Raw genomic sequence first — 22,622 nt, 5'->3', positions numbered from 1 at the left:
GTCTGTGGGCAGAGGGGAGGAAGCAGGCCTCTCTGACCCCTGAGTCCCTCCCAGACCCTGAGGCTTCCCTGAGCAATGCCCTGTGCCCCTCCCTACCCCTACCATGCTTAGCTCCCTTGCCCGGCCCTGCCCAGGCCATACCTGAGGATGGGGTGATGGGGGTGGCGATGAGGCCATTGGCATTGATGGCAGCCATGTGCTGCATCTGCACGGCAGCCATGGTGGCCATGGGGCTGAGGTAGGCACTGTGAGCCGCTACCAGGGCCGCCTGCTGCTGCATCAGCTGGGGGGAGGGGAGAGGAGAGTGGGGCAGGCCCCCTGTGCCCCAGCCTGGCTCCCTCCCAGCCCGGGGCCTTGGCATCGGGAGGGTGGGGGCAAGATACAGGGGGTCAGGAGGGCTGGCCCGGCATCAGGGGCAGTGCTCACGGCCTGGGTGTAGGCGCTGTAGGCTCCAAACTGGAGGGCGATGGGGCTGAACATGCCCAACTGGGTGGCCACCTGCTGCATGCGGCGGAGACCTCGCTCCTTCTCGGTGTCAGCAAACTTCACCACCAGGCTGGACGAGGCACCCTGGGCACGGGCCCACACACAGGTCAGAGGTGCAGGGTCAGGGTCTCTCCTCCCCAAAGCCCTCAGGACCTGGTCTCCATTCCACCCCCATGGCATGGCTTGGCCTCTCTGAGAGGGCGGCCACCATTTTGCGTATGAAAGATGGGGAGATATTAATCCCACTCTCTCCCTATGCTAGGATGTGCAAGAGGCTAGAAGAAAAAATGAGGAATGTGAAGGCACATGCTTGGAAAGTGAAAGGCCTACTGGAATGAAAAGGGCATCATTGGCTACTCTGTGAGGACTCTGAACTGGAAATCATCCCCACCCTGGGTCGCCACAGCAAATGTTTAATCTCAGGCTAGTCTTCCCTTGTAGCTGCCCTGCGTGCCTTACCACGACTCCTGCCCCCACACCCCAGTCCTCATGGTGTGCCTCAAATCTTAATACTAGTCTGAGCTGAATAAAAACCAAATTGGAGCATTTGCAAGGATGATGGTAGAATCCTAGAATCTCAAAGCTGGAAGGGGCATAGGGTCATTGGACACAGTTCTCTACCCAATGCTGTGTCCCCTCCACCAAGTCCCCGTGAAATGTCTGCCCAGCCTTTGCTGGAGAGCTGTGAGTTATGGGAAGTGCACAGCCTTCTGAGTCAGCCAGTTCCAATTTAGAGGTGGGCTCTAGACTGGTCACTGACCTAACGCTGCTGTGCAGGGGCAGGGAAGAGGGGTGCACGTGGGGCCTCTAAGCAAGTGTCCTGGCGCCCCAGCAAATGAGGGTAGGGGGATATGGGAAGGCTGGAGAAGAGATGGGGGTGAAGGGAGGGCTGGGGAATGGAGGGAGAAGGAGAGGGATGTGAGGGAATTTGGCTGAAGGTGGATGGGGAATAGGGGAGGAGTGGGGAGGTGGGGAAGTGCCATTTGAAATGTGAGGGTGTCCCTAGGCAGTTTGGTTCTTCTGCCAGGACATTCCTTTCCAATAAATTCAAATAGCCCATCCTGAGTGGACTGCTTCTCTGGGCCAGGGCCTGGCAGGTGGGCAGGGTGGGAAGGAGAGGCCCGGGGGCAGGGGAGTGGGGCTCACTGGCAGGGTCCGGCTGCTGTGAAGGGTGTTGATGGCCGCCTGGGCCTCAGCGTGGGTCTGGAACTTCACGAAGGCGCAGCCTGGAGAGGTTGAGATGGAGGAGGAGAGGGGTAAGCACCCATCCCCACGGGACCCCGCGGTGGAACCCGATGCCTAGGGAGCCTTGGGGGTGGAACAGGAAGGGGAAGGGCCCAGTGGGGAAGGGGGAAGTGGGTGGACTACCTTTGCTGGTGCCATCTGGCCCCCGGAGCACAGTGCACTCGTCGATGGTCCCGAAGGGCTCAAACATCTTCCGGACGTCCTCATCTGTCTGCTGCTTCCCTAGCATCCCCACAAAGAGCTTCCGGTCTTCTGGGTGGTAGGGCACAGGAGGAGGGCATGTTCAGGGCCTCCTGGCTGCCTTCCCAGCCCTTCTTCCGCCCTTCCCTGGAGCTCCTAACACTACTTCCGCTACCCTAGGGTCCAATGGCTGTAGGGGCTGATGGTTGGGGAATGGGGTATAGTTGCAGAGGGTGCTCATCCCAGCTCTGAGGGACTCGCACTCCACCCTGGGCCTCAGTTTTGCCATCTGTACCCGCCCCAGATCTCACCCCCTCTGGCCACACTGACTCCTATCTCACCGCAGCTGGGAACTCTTCAGAATCATCAGGCTTTCTCCCTCAAGAAAGGCTACCCCTCGACAACTCCAGGCCCTGGGCCTGGGGGTGGGAGGAGAGGGACAGAGTCCAAAGGCACAGAACCTACCTCCTCGGCTCTCGCTGTCGGCTGGCTTGACCTGGATCGGCCTGTTCATCTGAAGGAGAGAAGAGAAGGCAGCTGCTGGGGACCTCCTCTGAACACCCAAGAGCCCTCCCAGGCCAGGCCCTGCAGAGAGACTAGAGGGGCAAGCCCCAGGCCCTCTAAGTTTCTGATGGGAAGGAAGGTACAGGGCCTAACACTGTTCAGGATGAAGGCCTGAGGGGATCAGAGGCACAGAGAGGGAGGATGTAGAGGGAGAGGCTCATGGGCACAGCTCCAGGCTCAGGTTGGGCTCCTGATGACTTGGCCAGGGATGGGTGCTGCTGTCCTGAGTGGGAGAAGGGGGCCTGCACATAGGACCCGGGGCCTGAGAGAGAGCCCGACCAAGGAGTTATTTAATAAGAATTGCCTCAATTCTACAAAGTGGGCGCAACAGAGGCCACTCTGAAGAAGCCCCAAGGAGGACTCTAGACTGAGGGAGACCCCACAGAGGCCCAGACTTCCTTCTGACCTCTAGAGGTGTGTCTGCCTCTCTTTCTGCCCCCCTATACCCCTTGACCCCAGGGGGAAGGCACTCGGGCAGCACAAAGGGAGCAGATGCCCAGTCTCCGTGGCAACGGGAGAATGCGCACCATGGCAACCGCCCACTCAGCCTGATTTATCCGTCCCCGTCGCCCTGGCGACCGTGGTGACGTCATCACTTCTGCTGCTCCACACACCCAGAGAAGGAGTGGGGTGGGGGGTGGTAACAGGGTATGCTGGGGGTGGAGGATTTGGTGGGGGCTGGGAGGTGGGGGAGGGGCCCAGAAAACCTTCCTGATTCTGGAGGGAGGCTTGCAGAGCAGGCCCTGCAGGGGCCATCCCATCCCTTCTCCTGCCTCCCTCCTCCAGAGCAAATCCTTGGTGCCTGGAGGGCTCTAAAGGAGGAGTTGCTGTCCCGTGCTCCTTCACAATTTACCCTGTGCACGGAAGTCCTCCAGAGCTCTAACCTCTCCCTGACCCCTGCAGTATCTCCCTTTGTTCAGTCTTCAGTGGAAATGGAGAAATTCCTAGTTCCACTCTCCATGTTCTTGTCTGGTGAGAGGACTTGGAAATTACTCCTGCAGGTTGATTTTCTTAACCAGGGTGGGGAGTATTATAGGAACTGGAGAAAGAGGAGAAGGACTTAGTATTTAGTGTCTGAAAATATTTCGCTCTTGAGGACTCTGACAGCTGGAACCACACCTGGTTGCCCCACTCATCTGACGGTGGGGCAGTAGTTCCAGTGACCAGAAAAATTAAACCTCAATTTACATTCTGAGGGTGAGGCTAGAGGTACCCTCAGGAAAGGTACTGGACTGGGAGTCAGGAGACCTGGATTTGAGGACTAGCCCTGCCCTGCCACTTACTAGCTGGGCGACCTTGGACAAGCCACTAGTCCCCTCTGGACCTCAACTTCCTTATCTGTAAAACAAGGGGGTGGGCCAGGCGATGTCTAATCAGGTTCCGGTCAGCTCCAGGCTCCAGCATGTGGAGATCCTGTGTGTGGCATCATTTAGCGCCGAGAAGTGCAGAAGTCACAGTTGCTCCTGCCCCTTCTCACCCTGGATCCTCACCCAGGTGTCGCATCATGCCAGTCAGTCTGGCCGACTCCACCAGTTAGGTATTCCCGGCCTCGGACCAAACCTAAGCCCCACCTCAACTGATACTCCTTTCCCAGGGCCCCACCCCCGCCCCCCAAATCTCTGAATCTGAGAGCAGCTGGTGAGGAGGGAGGGTAACAGTCACACAAATCCTCCAGCCAATCTGCCCCCAGCTTTATCACCCGCCAATCTGGGATTATCCCATCGGAGGCTCAATCTCCTTAGGCATGTGTGTGCGGGTGCGCATGCGCAAGCAAAGCGTGTCGTGGGGGCAGATGCTCAGGGTGCATGGGCTTTCACCTCCTTCTCTCCTGTGCTCTAGCCAAAGCACTCAGGAAATTCCCTCACAGGCACCTCCGCAGCCAGGCACCCACCCCTACACCCACGCCAAAAGAAGCAGAATCAGAACCAGGGTTGGGGGATTCTTACGCTTGGCGCTAGCCCCCTTCCCAGCAGGCCTGGGGATTTGCTGTTCTAGATGGAGATGGGAACCTGGGACCCAGAGAGAAAGGATGCAGTTCCCTCCTGGCATAGGCTCCCAGGCACAAAAATAGCATCTCGAGAAATACCCACGGCTGATGTGGATTCGCACAAAGAGACACACAAGTGTACAGACCACAGCAAGGACCGTGCTGACGGTAGGCTCCCCCTACACCCTCACAGACAGGACCCTTGGCGCCCCAGTGTCCCCTTCCCAGCCTCCTTCTTCGTGGCCTGGCACTTCCTGTGGGGAGCTCAGGCTTCGTTAGCTCAGCTCAGACACACCTGCCCCCTCCCCTGAGTCCAGCTGTGCCCTGTTTACCTGGCAACCAGGCGCAGCACCTTTCCTCCCTAGTTACTACCCACCAGGTGACAAGCCCTCCCTCGGGCCTCCCAAAGAAGGAGTGGCTATTTATACCCCAACCCAGTATAGCCGAGCCCCTCCACCACGGTCACTTTTAAGGCCTTCATCTTTCTCGCCAATAGCAAAAACCCCACTTCCAAGAAGACCTCACAGTTCTCACAAAATCTAATTCTTTTGAGGGTACAGCCTGGGGTCCTGCCACTCCTGGCTCCACACTTGTTCCCGGCGTCCCAGACCACTGACAGGTTCTCTCCGTGGGGCCAGAATCCACCTTCCTGACTGCAGACCGACAGGGAAGGCCCATGTCCCCCAAGTGGGATTTTGGTTCAGGGTGAAGGGGGAAGAGCTGGACAGAGGGCAACCCCCGCTCCACCACCTCCATGAGGCCACACCCTGCTCAGAGGACAAATTCAGGGACCTGTGGCAGAGCCACTCCTGGGAACTCTTAGGGGAGAGAAAAGGAAATGGGGCTCAACAGCTATAGGCCCAGCCCCCATTCTTTCTCTTTCTCTCTGCAGCCCAAAATATCACCCTAGTATGGTAGCACCTTCTAGATTTTTGGGGTGACAGAGATGGGGAGCAAGGAGAGGGCGCTAAATGTCTGATTTTTAAAAAAAACCTGCAGTAGGAAGGCATGGAGATTAAACAGTAGGAAGAACAGTTATGCAGCAGCTGACACACTGCACACACACTCATGCATGCACACACACACTGCATGCACACACACGTGCAAACACACACTGAGGGGAGAATGCAGGTAGCAGGAGAAGACTTAGGGAAGACAAAGGGTCACAGACATCTGCTCCCCACAACTGCCCTGGGTCTGTTCCTTCAAACCCCTTGGATGGGGGTCCCTCTTGGAGGATGGAACCCTCATTTCCTACTGGAAGCTGTGTCAGGTCCCTCTGGATTCTGTCCCCTGGGACAAGGGCTAAAGTGGAGAATTCAGCGTCACCTAGAAGCTCTGGAGCAGGGCTAGACAATCATTAGCCAGGCGCCCTTCTTCCTCACCCCCACCCTGGGCTGGACTTCCTCAAGAAGGGCAGGTGGTGCCTCTCCACACCCAGGATGGAGCTCTGCCTGAGCTGCCAGGCAGCTGGAGGGGCACAGACCTAGGGTGGACACCTGCAGCTGGTACACATGACCTTTGGGGCTCATGCCCATCCCCAGGCTGTCTCTCATCCATGTCTCCACTCCAGTCCTCTTTATCTACCTTTTCCTCTGACCCCCTCTCATTTCTGCAGGGGCTCTGAGATAGGGAGACAACAGAAAAAGACAAACAGCAATGGAGATGAAAACTGTTGATTTGTGAGGGGCCTCCACAGAGAAAAGCAGGGAAGGCAAGTTGGGACTGGATGGGGACCAGGCTTCCCAGGGATACGTGTGCCCAAACCCCACACATCTGGCCTGTCAAGAGCTCACATGCCTGTGTGCACAAACACACGCTCGCCTTGGGTCCTGCAGCTCACACACGTGCATGGCCCTTAACTCTGGCTGTGACAGGCAATGCCTATTCTTGACACCGACTGGGATAAGATCGTTGGTGGGCGTGGGGGTTTGGGTGGATTTGCCGCAGTTGGCTTTGCTTTCCTAGCAGTACTCAAAGGTTGAGGCCATGGAAGGGCTGGGTCATGGACCTATGCAGGGTTTGAAGTTGGGGGTGGTTGCAGCAGTTCTAATTTTCTCGGGTCCCCACCTGCCCTTTCCCCATCTGTTTTTTCTATTTCCCTCTTAGGAAGAGATGGGTGAGCAGCAGCATTCTCCACTTCCCATGTTGGAGAAGGAGTAGAGGCCAGGACAGATGTGTCTCTGGCACCCAGACCCTGCTGAGCAAATGTTTGCTGAAGGTGGGGACGGAGTTAGGTCTCAGGAAGGCACTTGCTGGGATTCACAGTCTGGGAGAAGGCAGGGCAGACAGATAGCAAAGGGAGTGGGGGCATCCTTTCCCCCCAGCTTCCGTGACTGGGGGAGGGGGACAGTCCAAGGTTCTTTCTTCCTGCCCTCAGTTGCCAGCCCAGGCTTGGGACAATCAGCAAGGCTGGCTGGGAAGAAGACACAAAGAGATAGGACCTTGCAGGAGAGGGGCCACCTCTGAGGCCACCCCTGCCTCCCTGGGCATACCTGGTGGCATCAGGCCTGATCCTCTACAATGTCTGTCCCTGCCCTTGCCTGCTACTTCCAGGCCTACCTCCAGCCCAGACCTGCCCAGGCCTGCCCAGGCCCTGCTCTACCCTGATGCTCTGTGGCTCTGGTCCTGGGACTCTTCCTGGGAGACAGAAGGGAGATGAGAGCTCAAGAACCAGCACCGAGATGCCAATCTAGCCGGCACCAGCTGCCTGTTCTCCGGGCACTCCTCCCTCATCTCATAGCCACCCAGCCTGCCTTTCCAGAGTGACAAAAGAGTGCCTGGGTCCCCCCTGCTCACCCTGATCCACACTTGGTGTCCAGAGACTTTTCCCCACACCTTCCAACCAGCGAGTCCTCCCTCTAGTGTTGCCCCATGGGCAGCTTGGGAAGTGGGGAAGGGGCTGCATCTGCTCCTGGTAAAAGTCATGTTTACGCCACTAATCGCTGCTTTCCTTCTCTCCAGGTAACAAGAAATGCATGCATCTACAGCAAGAAAGATGGATGCTACAGAGAGAGAGGGGGACTTCCTGGTGATGAGAGGAGGTGGAAAATATGCTCAGTGTCAGGAGGGTGGTGAGTCTCCTGCCACTTCTATGGCCCTTCTCAGTCCCCTGGCCCTGCAAAGGGCAGGACTCACCCCTGGAAGCGTCTTCTGTTCGTGCAGGGCGCTCTGGGCCTTCAGGGCTGAATCCCGGGCACAGTATGTCAGGAAGGCACATCCTGAGGAGGGGCAGGGGCAGAGAAACACGGCGGGGGGTGAGTCCTCCATCTCCCCTCTCTGAAAGGCTCCCTTCCAAAGACTGACGACTGGGAAGCTTTCCCTTCTTGTCATCTTCTGCCTGCTGGGGTAGAGAGGTGTCTCCAAGGGGTAGACACTCTAGCCCAGAAGTGGGGCAGACACCTGGAGGCCTAAATACTGGTGGTGATGGGAGAGGGAGGACACTTGGGCTGTCAGGAGATGGGCTTTGTGTAGGGAGAGAAGGACCATGTGACCGCCAGACAAGTAAGAGTAGTGTGGCTTTCTCTCCTGCTGAGCTGTTCTCCTTTCCCCTCTCTCCCTCACCTCCACCTCCCTCCATCTTGATCACCATCATCCCTCTCTTCTCCCATTTTCCCTATTTCCTCATCTCTCCCCACCTCCACCATAGGCAGGTGGAGGACGGAGAGTGAAATAGAGAAGGGAAGGGAAGAACAGTTAGCCGGAAGTGCCTCTTCCCTGTGCCAGGTTGAGGGGGAGCTAGTGTGGCCCCTGGGATCCCCGGTGCGTGGAGCTCTCCAAGTGCTGACCCTGACCGCCCCCACTTAGCCGCACAGCCCTTGGATAGGCCTGAGGAGCACCCTCCCTTCTCCCCCACTCTCTTAACTTTCTAAGCCTCCCACACTTTCCAGATCTTTACCAATCTCCAGCCTTCATGCCCTGCTTCCTAGTCCCTCTCTTTAGTCCTGGAGCTGCCCTGCCCAGTCCAGCTCCACGCTTTCCACATTGAACACCTGACCCTGTGTCCTCACCCCCATCCCAATATTATCTGAGGCTGCTCAGATTCTCAGTCTTGCTGCACACGCACACACACACACACCCCTACCCAGCTGCTTATCTCCCAAACCAGCTCTCTTGTCCCTCCATTCTTTCTTGAGTTCATCCCATGACATCAACACACCCATATGTCTGGGATCCACATCTTTGCAGCCGTCTTGACAACTCTTCAGCCAAAAGAGGCCCTCCTTAGTCCTTCACCGGGGTTTCCTGATCACTCTAGCTGAGTTCTTTTTCAGCTCCTCCATCCACTTTCCTCAGGCCTGAACTCTTCTCCTTCCACATCAGCCCTTCCCAGCCGCTCCACCCCTCCAGCCTGGCTTAACTTCCCCCAGCCTCCCAGCCCACCCCGAAGCCTCTTCAGCCTGCCCGACCCCTCACCCTTGTGCAGCCCGGTGTACTTGTCCTTGATGACAGTCAGCTCAAAGATCCGACCAAACTGTTCGAAGATGGGCTTCAGGTCCTTCTCCTCCAGATGCCTCGGGATCTGCCCCACAAACAGCTTGATGGCATCCGGCTCCTTCATTGAGGCGGCCCAGGAGGAGGGGCCGAGAGGAGCAGGGAGAGGCCCAAAGGCCAAGGGGAGCTGCCCAGCAAGGAGATAAGTGGTGGGGCCCGGGGGCCCAGCCGGGGCTGGCTTTCCCTTTGGCCCCCAACCACGCTGCTAAGCAGAGGGGTGGCTCTTCACACAAAGGAGGCCCAGGGAGTTGAGTGCTAGGGGTCAGGGGTCTAGGCAGACGCTGTCATGCCACCAGGGGGCATCGCCCAAACAAACGATCTCCCTCCCAGAGATCTGGCAAATGTCCCAGGATGGGGGTGAGTATGGCCAAGACCTGGAGGGTTAGGTGGTAGCCGGGGGTGCTAGGGCTTAGAGGGCTGGGAACTGGGAGTTGAGATGAGAGCTGGAGGCGGGGAAAGGGCCTGAGGAGGGTGATGGGGAGGAGACTGAGGGGTTAAGGGGCCTGCTATGGTTGCCAGCAGCGTCAGTGAGTGGGGCCCACTCCTGATGTGGGGCAGGTGAATCTCTCGTTGGCTTCCCTGGGAGGACACCTCCCCTGTGGCGGATCCTTCTGCTGGGTCCGAAGATCCCTGATGCCAGATGCTTGATCTCTGATGGCGGCAGGGCTCCAGGGGTCCCTTTTGCCCTGCCGCCCCCCTTCAGGTCCTCCCCTCAGCCCCCCTCCCACCCCCACCCCAGTCCCCGGGCCTGGGCTGCTGCCGGCTGCTCCCGCCGCTGGGGCTGCCTGCTTTCCCGGTCACCTGGGTCCCGGAGCTCTGCTCTCCGGCCGCGCTCTCCTCAACAAAAACCTCCCCCCTCCACACCCCCCTCCCCACTCCCACCTCCTTTCCCCTGACATCAGTGATGTCAGTCTCAGGGGTCGAAAACAAATTCTCTACCCTGGAGAGGGACGCACAATCCAGGCACGAGCCACGCCCTCTTTCTATCTCCATCCTCCCTGACTCCCTTCCCGCCCCCAGAAGAGCAGCTGGTCCTGTTGATAATAACCCTTCCCCCATCTTACTCCCCAGTCAGGAGTTGGGCAAAGCACTAAGATGGAGAATTTATAGAGGAACCCTAAAGTGGGGTCCATTGTTCCGGGGGCTGGAGCTGTCCCCGGTGCTGGAAGACTCAGCAGATGGGGGGTGGCGGGGAAAGAGGGGAGCCCGGCATCTGGGGAGCCCCAAGAGTAGAGAGTCAAGGAAAGAAATCAGGGGAAAGAAAAATGAGAAAGGACGGTTGCATAGGCTGAAGGGAAAGGAGATATAGATGGAGAGGGAAGCAGGTCGCAGAGTCTGGGGGAAAAAGAAAAAATGCAGAGAGGAAAAATGGAAAGGGACGTGGGGAAGGGGAGAGCAGGATGAGAAGAATGCAGAAAGAGAACTGTATATTTTCCAGAAAAGGAACCAAGAAAAACGATAGCTTTCTGGCATTTGCCGATGCCCCCTTCTCTCCCTCTGGGGGGTTTGTGTGTATAAGTGCGTGGGCAGAGAGGCCGCGGAGGCGGCGCGGCGGGCGCTCTCACTTGTAAGCTCCTTGAAGACCAGGACATCGTTTAATTCAGCATCTTACTGTTCACAGTGTCTAGCACCCTGTCTTGCTCATGCGTAGCAGGAGCTTAACAAACACTCCATGCAAACAACCTCTGACAACAGTGGATTCCTGATTCCTTCAGTGGGAAGAACCACAGCTGTCAAGCTTCCCCTTAGGATGCAGAAACCCAATTACTCTTTCCTTTGCTTCTTTCTTCAGTTGGGTTCTTTGAGTTGGACTCAAATTGAGCCAGGTAGCACAGAAGAGCAGGGGAGGCACATTCGGGGACCATTGCTCCCCTGACCATGGATACTTCTATGGATGATTGGCAGGCTCCACGATCTGGAGGGAGCGTGACCCCTCCATGCACTGGGCCCACTCAGAGCACGCCCTCAGTGCAGGGATTATCTGTGGACATCAAACCTTGTCAGTGATGGCAGCCCTTGCTTTCTGTCAGTGCTCAGCAACGGGGGCTCTCCTGGGGCTTTGGGCTTTTGTAGAGCACCCTGTCTTCCTGTCATTCCCTTCTTCTCCCCCGGGGTAGGGCTGCTGTTTCCACAGAGGCACTCGTGTCTCTAAACTGTGTCCCAGCTGAGTCCCAGGGGCCTCCATTCCTGAGCTATCACGGCAGGCAGGCTTCTCTTCTGGAAGGGAAATAATAGTAACAGCCAGTGCTTACATGGCTCTTACAGTGTCCCAGGCTTTGTGCCAAGTGCTTTATATTTACTAACTCCTAAACCCTCACCACCCCCCTATGATGTAGATTTTGTCATCTCCAAATAGAGAGGAGGTAACCAAGACACAGAGCTGAAATAACTTGCCTAAAGCCATGCAGCTAGAAAGAGGTCTAGCTGAGACTGGAGCCTGGGCAGTCTGGCTCCTGAGTCCACGCATTTAACTCCCACATCAAACATTCCTCTTGAGAATGGGAGCAGTGGTGAAGTCTGGCCTTTCTTCCTCTTCTGTCTCCATTTAAGCCCTGGATGAGAGAGAGTCTTTCTTTTTACTGCTTGATTCTGTGGACCACCTCCCATCCTTCCTTAGCCTGTTTTTTTGTTGTGGCCTGGAGCCACGCTCTGGCAGGTGCTTGCATTTGAGTGAATGTGTATGTGTGTAGACTTGATTACACTTCATCACATGGATGCCCGGGTCCCCCAAGTAGGGTCCCCTAAGATGGGGTGGCAGTGGGGGGAGGTGCTAGAGGACTCAGTGGTGGGTGCTCAGAAGAAGCGAATGACGGCAGAGCCAGGGAATCAAGAAGGGCACACACATCTTGAAAGTAACTTTCCACTCACCTACCCCACCCCCACTGCTCCTTTCCTTGCCTTCTAATCTGATCTTGGTATTTATGGAGATGCTAAACAGATCATGTCCTCTGAGGATGGAGAAGGGGAAGACCCTATGGCCCTGTTGATCTCATTACTCTATGTCTTCTCAGCAGATCTGCCGCCCTGCTGCTCATTCAGGCTTGGGGCTAATCATATTAATTGAAATATTAAACATTCACAAAAATGAATTAAAATGAACTCCCCTCACTCCTCCTCCCAGTCAGTAATTGGGGAGACAGCTGCAGACAGCAAAATGCGTCCAGTCCTTTGCTTAGTTTGTGGTCCCCAAAGGTGTCAGTCTGAGAGAAGAGGCAGGGTTTAGGGGAGAAGAGTGGTACCACTCATCATACTCTCCTTGCTGAGTGACTGTGAACACATCTCTGGTGTTCTTTCAGGCCATGGGATGGGAGTCCTGTGAGGTAAAGGCAGGGGAGCCCTGAGACTCAGATGCCTATTCTGGAAAGTTTCTCTCTAGGAGAGAGAGAGGCTTCCAGGATACTTTCTCTGCCCACCACCCCCAAGCTCACCCTCTTTTTTATTCCTCTGCAGTCAAACCTAGGCTGCCCTACATAAAAAGATTATTGAATTTATAAAGGGAGAGCTCTGATCCTGGCTTTAGATTCTTAGGAAATGAGAAATGCTGGATAATTGGGATATTTTTCAGAAAGGGCAAAATGTGGTGGTATGTGTGGGCAGAGTGGCTAGTCATGAAGTACTTACTGGCTTCCCTGATTGAGTACAGAGTGAAGACATCTGCAGCAGAATTTATGAGAGTGCACAAAGAATTGATTCTATAACCTTCCTGCCCTCAAGTGGCTTCCACCTCAAGTGGAAGGTAAGACAGGCCAACACAATACATAATAGTGAGTACTGAGACGCTGTTAAAAAAACAAAAAGTAGCCCCTCTCATACATGGGCATTTGGGCATAGGATGTGATCAGTGAAGAAAGGCTTGATTGATTATCAAAGCACAAGAAGATCACAGATTGGCAGACGGAGGGTATCAATCATTTCCTACTTGGAGGTGGGGAGGTAGAGAACACTGTGCATGCCTGTGTGTGTTTGAGTGTGTAGGTTTGCTGGTCCAGGCTCTGGCATTGTCTAATATAATACAAGCCACATATATGGTTTAAAAATGTCTAATAGCCATATATAAAAGCAAAAAGAAACAAGAGAAATTACTTTTAATAATAAATGTTATTTAACCTGATATATCCAAAATACTATTTCAACATGTAAATCAATTACACGTTATTAATGAGATTTTTTTCATACCAAGCCTTCAAAATCCTGTGTGTATTTTATATTTGCTGCACATTTAACACCTACAGCCACTTTTCAAGTGTTCAAGAGCCACAGGTGGCTTGTGGTGACTGTACTGGCTGGCACAGCTCTGGAGGTGCCACCACCAGCTTCTCTGGAGGGAGTGTGGGGAGAAAAGACAGATCTTGGCCAAGAGGAACCATTATCTCTGGTTAACCTCTTGCTCCTGCCGGGAAAAAAAAAAAATCACTTCTGACAGATGGCAGCTTATCTCTCTCTCACTCTATTAACTCTCTCTCTTAAAAAAAGACAATCAACCAAAATGATCACTAACCAAGATGGGGTTCCTGGGAAGTGGCTTGTAGCCCACTACCTAATTTACTTCTTGTGGTTTTTCCTGGCTTGGGAACTGCCAACACTTTCACTTCTTTTCCTCAGTCTTTGCTGGAAAGGACAGAAGCAGACCAATGATAACCCCTCCACCGCCAGGGCCTAATGCTGAGCTTGTTTCTCATGGTATTTTCTTGCTCCTTAGGGCAGTTGTTCACAAATCTGAGAAGACAGCCTCCCTTTTTTCTCCTGCTTCTCAGAAGGCCTCTGCTGAGCACGATCTCTGTGGGGGTAGGAGCTCGGCATGTGTGTATTGACAGACAGGCTCATGCCCTTTCTCGTGGCTATTTTCAGCTCTCTGGCTTTATGTTTCACTTTCTCTTCTTAATTAGATACTAGAAGAACAAATCTTGAAGACCAAATTCCCTTTCTCCTCCCGTATTCAGTTGGGAGTGGAAGAAAATAATTTAGAATTTATGAGGAGCCCAGGGTGAAGAGAAAGTTAATCTACACAAAAAAGTCAGTCCAAGAGGGGGACATTCTGGCAGAATGTCCCCCAGGTCCTTTCCAGCATCTTTAGTCGGACAGAACGTTCCTTCCTTTGCAGAACTCAGCTCACTCTATGTTCTGGGGTGCTTCCACGTTGTTTGAAGAATCCACGGCTCCAGTGTCGAATGTGTACAGGACAGAGGGACGGGTTAGCTTCTGGGCCAGTGGAAAGGGAAGAAGCTTGGGTTCTCTTTCCCCAGTACTAGGCTTCCTCTAGCTTCTGTCCAAGTGAGGGAGTCTGGAAGCAGATTCGGGGAGACCTTTTTTCCTGTTTTACTCTAGAGCTAACAAAAAAACCCTGAAGTTGGGTGGGGTCAAAAAGGGCTCATTCCACATACAATTAAGTCCAGAAATCAGTCCCTCAATCCGGGAAAGGCGATCCTTTAGAGACCCACCCCCCCAAGCCCCCGCCCCGGAGCTCACCCCTCAGTTCCCTCAGCCCCTAGCCCCCGCTTCGCTGAAGGGGCCGGGCTTGGGGGCAGGGCGGGGCCGGGGGCGGGGCCTCGTCAGCTCGCGGCCGGTCGCCTTGACGACCGCAGCAAGATGGAGACGCTGCCAGGCTTGCTGCAGCGGCCCGACCCCGGGGCGCTTAGCGCAGCGCAGCTGGAGCAGCTGCGAAAATTCAAGGTGGGTGCGCCCGCGCCCCCATCCAGCGTCCACCAAAGTGTGGCTCCCCCAGGACTGGGGCCCCAGACTGGGAAGAGAGCCGCCGAGAGAAGGGGAGCGGGAGCCTGTTCCCTGATAAAGTGGGGAGGGCGCAGGGGAGACCCCCGGCGGACCTCTAGGCGTCTGATCCCAGCACAGAGCGCGACGGGCATCTGAGAGTGCAGAAAGAACTAACTCAGGGACTCGGCCAGAGAAATGGGCCGAAATTACTGCCAGACACATCCGACCTTAGTTAAGGCCCCTCATCCTGAACAGGCGGCAGAATGATATTTTATCTGTAAGAAGATGGGTGGCTTAAACTTTCAAGCATCCTGGGGAAAGACTTGGGTTAAATGCGCACGCCGTTTCCCGCAGCCCTTCACATCTCCAGGGCTGAACCCTGAATCTGTCTCCTAATGGAAGTGACCCTTTGTTCTTGCCCCCCAGATTCAGACTCGGATTGCTAACGAAAAGTACCTAAGGACCCACAAAGAAGTAGAGTGGCTCATAAGTGGTTTCTTCAGGTAGGTGGTTTTCCAGGCTCTGGGATTTGTGGCACGCAGGGTTTTCTTCGTTATCTCTAGAGGTTTCCTTCAGTTATCTCTAAATTCTTAAAAATATGTCTATTCATTTACTTTAACCGTAAGGATAAATACATACCTTATGACACTTGGAAGAGGGAATTTGGCGTTGCGAAACCCAACAGCCATCCGCTGGGTGTAGAACACTATTCTCAACCATAGGAGCTTAACAAAATCACTAGTTGAACTTAAAACAAAAATCAGTTGTCTGGTTGGCCCTTCCCTACTTGAAAACATTACTGTAGAAAAATTCCAAGGGTTGGAAGCCACTCTTTTCTTGGGGAAGAGAAGACAATTTACCAGCGTATCCTGGAATACGTTCTTTCCTTCACCCACCCTCCTTTCAGCCTGGCATTTGCTTGAATGGAAACATATCCTAATGGGATGAAGAAGGAGAATTAAAAAAATAAATCACGGAGCATCAGTAGATGAAAACAATAGAGCTATCTCAAATGCTGTTTGGTTATAGACAAATAGACAAGGTTTAAATAATTATAATGGCACCCATCTCCAGGCATTGTGCTGTTTCCCTACATTAGCACTTACCACACTGTATTGTAATTGAGCTGTCAATCTTCTGTTACTGGTCCAAAGCTCCGAGCTTGTGGAGTGTGTTTGTGTTCCCAGTGCCCACGCAGTGTGTGGCATCTTGGAACACTTTTGCTGATCCTCCCAGCACCTCCACAAAAGACAGGTGATTGTCATTTTTATTTTATAAGTGAGAAAATTTAAGCTCAGAAAGGTGAAGTACCTTCCCAAAGTTGCTGAACCAGGATTCAAACCCCTGGTTTTCCCACTGTATTGTGCTGTAAGCAGTCGGTCCCCATTTCCCGTCTGGACTGTGTGCTTATAGCCAGAGGCGGGCCCTCCCTTGTCTTCTCAAAAGTTGGCGAGGTCAGGCAAGGTGGCTCATGCCTGTAATCCCAGCACTTTGGGAGGCCGAGGCGGGTGGATCACCTGAGGTCGGGAGTTCGAGACCAGCCTGACCAACATGGTGAAACCCCGTCTCTACTAAAAATACAAAATTAGCCAGGCGTGATGGCACATGCCTGTAATCTCAGCTACTTGAGAGGCTGAGGCAGGAGAATCGCTTGGAGGCAGGAGAATCGCTTGAACCCAGGAGGCAAAGGTTGCAGTGAGCTGAGATTGCTCCATTGCACTCTAGCCTGGGCAACAAGAGCAAAACTCCATCGCAAACAAACAAAAAAAAGTTGGCCAGGCAGATGCGTTGGCTCATGCCTGTGATCCCAGCACTTTGGGAGGCTGAGAGGGGTGGATCACTTGAGGCTAGGAGTTCGAGACCTGCCTGGCCAACATGAGGAAACCCCGTCTCTACTAAAAATACAAAAATTAGTCAGGCGTGGTGGCACGTGCCTGTAATCCCAGCTACCTGGGAGACTGAGGCAGGAGAATCGCTTAAACCCGTGAGGCAGAGGTTGCAGTGAGCCGAGATTGCGCCACTGCACTCCAGCCTGGGCGACAGAGCAAGATTCTATCTCATGAAATAAAAATTAAAAAAACTCACTATTCATATTATAGACGTTTCTCCAAGTGGCAACAAATTCTCAGAGGGCAGATAGGGGAAGGAAACAGAGAAAACTGAAACCTATCCAGTTATGAAGGTTGGCCAGGGATAAGCCTTGGGCAAAAGAGAGTTTAGGGATCCTCTGTCAATATCAGACCTGAGGATCAGGCCGTCACCTTTTGCAACTTTTCTTCTAAAGGGAAATAAGATGATATTGTTCCTATCCTGGGGAGCTTGCTCTCCAAGTTAGTAGTAGTTCCAGCAGAGAGATTGGGGATAGAAGTTAAAAGCTGAAACTAAATCAACATTTGCATTGCTCACAAACAACAGGATTAGAATGCTTGGGGCTGATAAATAAGAATGAGTTGTTTCAGGCACCTGTCAGAGATGGCCTTGATTCTCTCTTTGTCCAGGAACAGTTTCCAGGAGCAGTCTGGGTGTCTGAGACTGGCTGCTGTGGGAACAGCCCCAGATACTTCCTTTCCTTTCTTACCATGTTCCTGTCAAGGCCAGGTAGGCCACCAGGTTTTTCTTTTTGCTGTCCCTAAAGCTACTCTACCTGAAATTCTTCTGACCTCTTTTCCTGGGTGGAGCTTGCAGAGGGTTTAGTGTTTGAAGTTTTAGGGTTTACTTTTGTTTGTTTGGTGTCATTGTTCCCTTTGATTGGTACCAGGATGAACCAGAATCAGCTTCTGTCCCTGCTGGCCACCTCACATGGTCCTTCCTATGAGAAAAGAAGAAGGGAGAAGTGAGGGCAGAGTCCTGAGCACCGTGCCTGTCCTTGTCTGTTCTGCAGATATCTGCTGTTGATACATTCCAAGCCAAAAGAAGCTCTGAAGGGTTCTTTCTGGGAAGCAAACTCCCCACTTGGGTTTTTTAGATCCTAATGATTTATGGCCATTCAGCCACAATTCTCCAGCCTATATTGGTAAATACAGCGTACCAAACTCTTAACACCTTGAGTTTTGGACCTAAAAAATGGAAAGAGTAGGAATCTGACTTATTTTAAGGTACACAGAAACCTCAGGTTTTGTGCTGCAGATATGATAGATAGCCAGGTATGAAATTGTGGAAAGTATTTTTTTTTTCTTTTTTGAGACGGAGTCTCGCTCTGTCGCTTAGGCTGGAGTGCAGTGGTGCTATCTCAGCTCACTGCAACCTCCGCCTCCCGTATTCACGCCATTCTCCTGCCTCAGCCTCCTGAGTAGCTGGGACTATAGGCACCCGCCACCACGCCCGGCTAATTATTTTGCATTTTTTTTTTTTTTAGTAGAGACGGGGTTTCACTGTATTAGCCAGGATGGTCTTGATCTCCTGACCTCATGATCCACCTGCCTGGGCCTCCCAAAGTGCTGGGATTAGAGGCATGAGTCACCACGCCTGGCCTTTTTTTTTTTTTTTTTTTTTGGAGACGAAGTCTCCCACTGTCACCTGGGCTGGAGTGCAGTGGCGCAATATCGGCTCACTGCAGCCTCCGCCTCCTGGGTTCAAGCTATTCTCCTGCCTCCGCCTCCCAAGTAGCTGGGATTACAGGTGCCTGCCACCAGGCCCGGCTAATTTTTTGTATTTTTAGTAGAGATGGGGTTTCACTATGTTGGCCAGGCTGGTCTCAAACTCCTGTCCTCGTGATCTGCCTGCCTCGGCCTCCCAAAGTGCTGGGATTACAAATACAGCAGTAATCATGTCCTTCCTTGGCTGGAAAAATCTTCAGTAGTTCCACAACGTTGCTTTTTTGGGTTTGTTTTTAAAAATTCTATTGAAATATACTGAAAAGTGACATATCCTAAGCTGGATGAACTGTCAGAGGGTGAAAATACACATGGTACTATTGTTCAGATGAAGAAATAGAACCTTACCAACACCTCACATCCTTTGTGCCCCTCCCAGTCACTCCCCTTAAATCCTGGCTTCTACTAGCACGGATTTATTGTGCGCTTTTGTATTTTATATGAATGGAATTTTACATTATGTGCTCTTTTGTGCCTGTTTCCTTTTGCTCAGTCGTATCTTGTAGATCCTCCATTCTCACTGCTGTATAATATTCCAGCATGTGTTATGCCATGTTTTGTCTATTTCCATTGTCTTTCAAATTGAGTATAAATGTCCCTCCCCAGCATTCAAGGCTCTCCGTAATAGAACCTCTTCTGTTTCCCACCACTCCCTGCATGCGTCCCTCACTCAAGCCAGACCACATTTCTGCTCATTCTGCTGACCCTGTGAAGCTCAGGCACAGATGCCTCTTGAGTGCTCTTTTGGACTCAAGATAGAAAGGTGTCTACAACCCACTTCCTACTCTCAAGGAAGTCATAGTCTATAGAACACAAACTGTTTCTCTTTCTGGGCCTTTGCTCTTGCTGTTTCCCTGGATCTGGAATGTTTTTGTCCCTCAACCCTCATCCTGCCTACTACAATCCCATGTGTACTTCAAGGGTCCTCTCAAATGCCAGCTGCTCTGTGAAGATTGTTGGGGTCCCCCTCTCAGTAACCTCTCTCCCCACTCTGATCTCCCAGAGCACTATTTAATACCCCTCTTTAGCACTTGTCAGAGGTTCCTTGGCCTTTTGGACATTTGGAAACTAACCTCTTCCTTTTTACTTACCTGTAAATTATTTGAGGTAGGGCTATATTTTATTTTATTTTGAAAAAAGCAATCACTCATATCTAGTGCAATTACTTGCACATAATTTGTGCCCAATAATTATCAAAATGAATTGAAGGAGAAGGGGGGCAAAATTCTTGAAGTTAGGAAGGAGGGGCTTCTTGGGGAGTTGGGAGGCCTTGGCCAAGAGAACATATTATAGGGGGCACTGACCTTGGAGTCACAAGACCTGGGCCCTCTTTACTTTATTTACCAAGTTTATGAACTTGGGCAAATCATTAATCTTTTGAAGGCTTGGTTTCTTTGGATGTAAAATGGGGGCATAATAATGGTTGTTTCACAGGGTTGTTGTAAAGTGAGACAATATTTGTGAACATACTTTATGAACCATAAAACTCTATGCAATATAAGGCATTTTCAACTCTCTAGTGGCATTGGCCCTGCAGGTGTTACCACAGTGTCTCCTTGCTGGACTGAGGGGCCAATAACCATCTGCAGTCCATCTTTTAGCTCTGTTTATTGTATCTCCCTCTGCCCCTTGAATTCATGGTTAAGCTTACTCAGGACATTGTGGGGCTGCATATCTCCCACCATTCGTGGGCCGGCCGGCATGTTCTTCATCTTTGCCTCTTGCCCCTGGCTTGAGATCTGGTTCAGTGAAAATGATCGTTGAGGCCGGGTGCCGTGGCTCACGCCTGTAATCCCAGCAGTTTGGGAGGCCGAAGTAGGAGGATCGCTTGAGCCTGGGAGTTAGAAACCAGCCTGGGCCACATAGTAAGACTCTGCCACTACAAAAAAATATTAGCCATCGCACATGCCTGTAGTCCCAGCTAGTCGAGAGGCTGGAGATGGGAGGATCTCTTGAGCCAGGGAGGTTGATCGCGCCACTGTACTCCAGGCTGGGTGACAGAGCAAGACCCTGTCTCAAATAAATAAATAAATGCACACATAAACAAGGTTGTTGACGGAATGACAAGCCCCACTTGGCTGCAGCACAGCTCTTTCTCGACGTAAGCAATATCCTAGTGTATTGCCATTTAGGATGCTTCACTCCTTGCCTTAGATACGGAGTTGAAGGAAAACCATGAATGAAAGGGTCTTTGTCAGGAGTCTGCGGATTTATTGACTCCCAAGATGGTTGTGTCTCAGGTTCATCTGTGAAAGTACAGGACCTGAAGCAGTAGCCACAGCCTGCCTTAAAGTCTACTTTACCTCCCATCCTATCCCTTAATGTTTTCCAGAGAAATATTTTTGAAAAGACCAGACAACATCCTAGAATTTGCTGCAGGTGAGTAAGGCAGCGTCGGTTTTGGGTATCTGACAAAGCCAGCGCAGGGAGCATGATTGTGAGTTTAGACTTGAATAAGCCCAGGATTCTCCCTGCAGAGTCTGGGGTACTCCTTCACCTGATATCCCCAAAGGGAGCTTTTTTCAGCTTTTTCTTTCCTCCATCATCATTTCCTCAAAATGTGGACAGACAAGAAATGAGGCAGAACTTCCTCATGGTGAGGATTGTTAAGAATTTTGAGATTCCCAAAGGAACATAGCGGCAGTTTTTCCCTTGGGAATCTTAAAGCAGGGTTCTCAACCCTAGCTGTACATCAGAATCACCTGGGGAGCTTTTAGAACTACTGATGCTCAGTCCCCACCACCAGAGAGTTTTATTTAATTAGTCTGGGGTGGGGCCCAGCATACATAGCTTTAAAGACTCCCCAGGTGATTCTAATGGACTGGCTGCCCGAGATGCCTTAAGGTCAATGGTATTTAGAGGGAAAGGGATGGATTGGACGATTTCTTGGTTCCTGTTAGTCCTGAGAATTGGTTACATCCCACACCTCAAACCATTGCTAACAGAATCTCAATACGCCTTTGCTAGCGCAGCAGATGCTGCCTCTGATTCACAGTATGCTGGGTGTATAAAAACCCTCATCTGGCGTCATCCTGCGAGAGCTTGGCTCTCTTCTGAGAGGGTATTCTCAGAGAAGGCGTGATAGCTCAGAGACAGGAGCTGGCAAGCGGAGCTGAGACAAGAATAATACTTGGCATTTATTTGGGCCCCAAGATGGGCCTGGAGCAGAAAACCCAGAGAATCCCTGAGCCCTCTGATGGCTCTCTGTGCGTCAGCAGGTGGAGGAGCAAACGGTGCGACTCGGGGTAGGTGGGGGGTGGGGGCAGGCACAGCGTGGAGGGGAGGCAGCCAGCCTCTGGGAGCCCTTCCTGGGAATGTTGGAGCTGGCAGAATCAGAACTGCTAGGGTGGGGGCAGTGACCGTTCATTTTACCATATTACATTGTAAAGCAGGGCCACCAGTAGTAGCAGTCCTGCTAGTACCAAGCCATCCTAACTTTTTGGTGGAGTAAGCTGTCTCCTTCCATGGGTAAATCTTTTCCCTTTGGGTATAGATGATGTCTTCTTTTTGATTTTTATCCCAGACTACTTCACGGATCCAAGACTTCCCAACAAGATTCACATGCAGCTAATTAAAGACAAGAAAGCGGCTTAATTAGCAAAATCATGATGCTCAGCTGTTGGGAGAGACCAGACGGAATCCAGCCTCGGGGTGGGTGTTAACCTCACTTACAGACAGAGGCTTCTTTACTCTTGTGAAAATAAGCTCTGGTTTATTGGTCCAGGGTGTGAAAGAAATCAAGTGGAGAATTTAAAGAGAAGTTTAATGTAAATGTTTAGTTTTTCCTCTACTGTTTTGGGGAATTAGGGACTGTGAAGAGAGGCCCAGGGTTGATCTGTCATGTCAGTAGCAGGAAGCTTCTTAATGTAGTGGAATGGATTAAGGGAATGGAAGTGGAAGTACAGTAGTTCAGGGGTAAAGATGGCAACAGGGAAATGGGGAGGGGGCCATTAGCATCAATATGATGTTCCTGCTGGTGGCCTTTCCTGTGTGACCTTGGTGGTGAGAGGGGAGACGGTTCCATTGCTTCTGGAAGGGGTGTGAGCAGTTTCCCTCCTTGCTTCTTGGATTGGGCACTTTCCCACTCCTGCCTCATCTTCAAGCCAGGCTGTGCCATTAAGGCCACCACACGTTTTTCAGGCAGAATGATTCCTGAAATGATATTGAAAGCTGGGATTAAAAAAAAAAATGTGAGGTGGGAAAAGGTCACACTCCTAATTTGGTGGAACCATTTCTGTTTTGCAGGGTCATCTGGAGGCATGAGAGCCCTACTGCCATCAGTGTGGGTTTCCAAGCTGCCTTGGGCTCTGTCTACTGTCGCAAAAGCTTTTAAAGATATTCATTAAACACGGACCTTCCTGCTC

At 52.2% G+C, this 22,622-nt stretch overlaps 2 protein-coding genes across 17 annotated transcripts in view; one reads left to right on the top strand and one right to left on the bottom strand.

Moving 5' to 3' along the window:
• CELF3 (CUGBP Elav-like family member 3) overlaps window positions 1-9,806 on the bottom strand; it is a 16,810-nt gene extending 7,004 nt beyond the window's left edge. For 2 of the 10 annotated variants that reach the window (XM_003817239.6, XM_008970385.5), the window contains exons 1-7: window positions 8,879-9,806; window positions 7,601-7,683; window positions 2,377-2,425; window positions 1,855-1,983; window positions 1,633-1,712; window positions 427-570; window positions 142-283 (exon numbers count right to left, since the gene is read on the bottom strand). In XM_003817239.6, coding sequence (XP_003817287.1) covers window positions 142-283; window positions 427-570; window positions 1,633-1,712; window positions 1,855-1,983; window positions 2,377-2,425; window positions 7,601-7,683; window positions 8,879-9,023 — 772 coding nt within the window. In that variant the 5' untranslated portion in view covers window positions 9,024-9,806. Of the gene's footprint in view, window positions 1-141; window positions 284-426; window positions 571-1,632; window positions 1,713-1,854; window positions 1,984-2,376; window positions 2,508-2,881; window positions 2,981-7,600; window positions 7,684-8,621 lie in introns of those variants that run through there. The other 8 variants (XM_008970387.4, XM_024925376.4, XM_034935543.4 and 5 more) reach the window with 8 other exon arrangements.
• On the top strand, window positions 3,063-22,622 carry RIIAD1 (regulatory subunit of type II PKA R-subunit domain containing 1). Of its 7 annotated transcripts, none has more exons than XM_034935571.3 (10): window positions 3,063-4,012; window positions 4,471-4,630; window positions 6,081-6,683; window positions 7,427-7,536; window positions 12,600-12,692; window positions 15,092-15,168; window positions 17,164-17,263; window positions 20,591-20,637; window positions 21,782-21,909; window positions 22,504-22,622. In XM_034935571.3, the coding sequence occupies exons 4-9, from the start codon at window positions 7,516-7,518 to the stop codon at window positions 21,831-21,833; spliced, it is 390 nt and encodes a 129-aa protein (XP_034791462.1). In that variant the 5' UTR covers window positions 3,063-4,012; window positions 4,471-4,630; window positions 6,081-6,683; window positions 7,427-7,515; the 3' UTR covers window positions 21,834-21,909; window positions 22,504-22,622. The 7 variants fall into 7 exon arrangements, with proteins under 7 accessions (XP_034791462.1, XP_063461384.1, XP_054957247.1 ...); XM_063605314.1 differs by having other exon boundaries at window positions 3,189-3,447; XM_055101272.2 differs by lacking the exons at window positions 3,063-4,012; window positions 4,471-4,630; window positions 17,164-17,263 and having other exon boundaries at window positions 5,451-6,683.

The sequence above is a fragment of the Pan paniscus genome, chromosome 1, assembly GCF_029289425.2.
Source record: "Pan paniscus chromosome 1, NHGRI_mPanPan1-v2.0_pri, whole genome shotgun sequence".
Classification (NCBI taxonomy): Eukaryota; Metazoa; Chordata; class Mammalia; order Primates; family Hominidae; genus Pan; species Pan paniscus.
This window is presented reverse-complemented; position numbering and strand designations above follow the sequence as displayed.

Bases quoted from the DNA above. Each gene is read 5' to 3' on its own strand.
- RIIAD1 (XM_034935571.3), top strand. From the start codon at position 7,516: ATGCTCAGTGTCAGGAGGGTG. The intron at 15,169-17,163 runs GTAGGTGGTTTT...CTCTTTGTCCAG, and splicing joins CTCATAAGTGGTTTCTTCAG to GAACAGTTTCCAGGAGCAGT. The intron at 17,264-20,590 runs GTAGGCCACCAG...AATGTTTTCCAG, and splicing joins CATGTTCCTGTCAAGGCCAG to AGAAATATTTTTGAAAAGAC.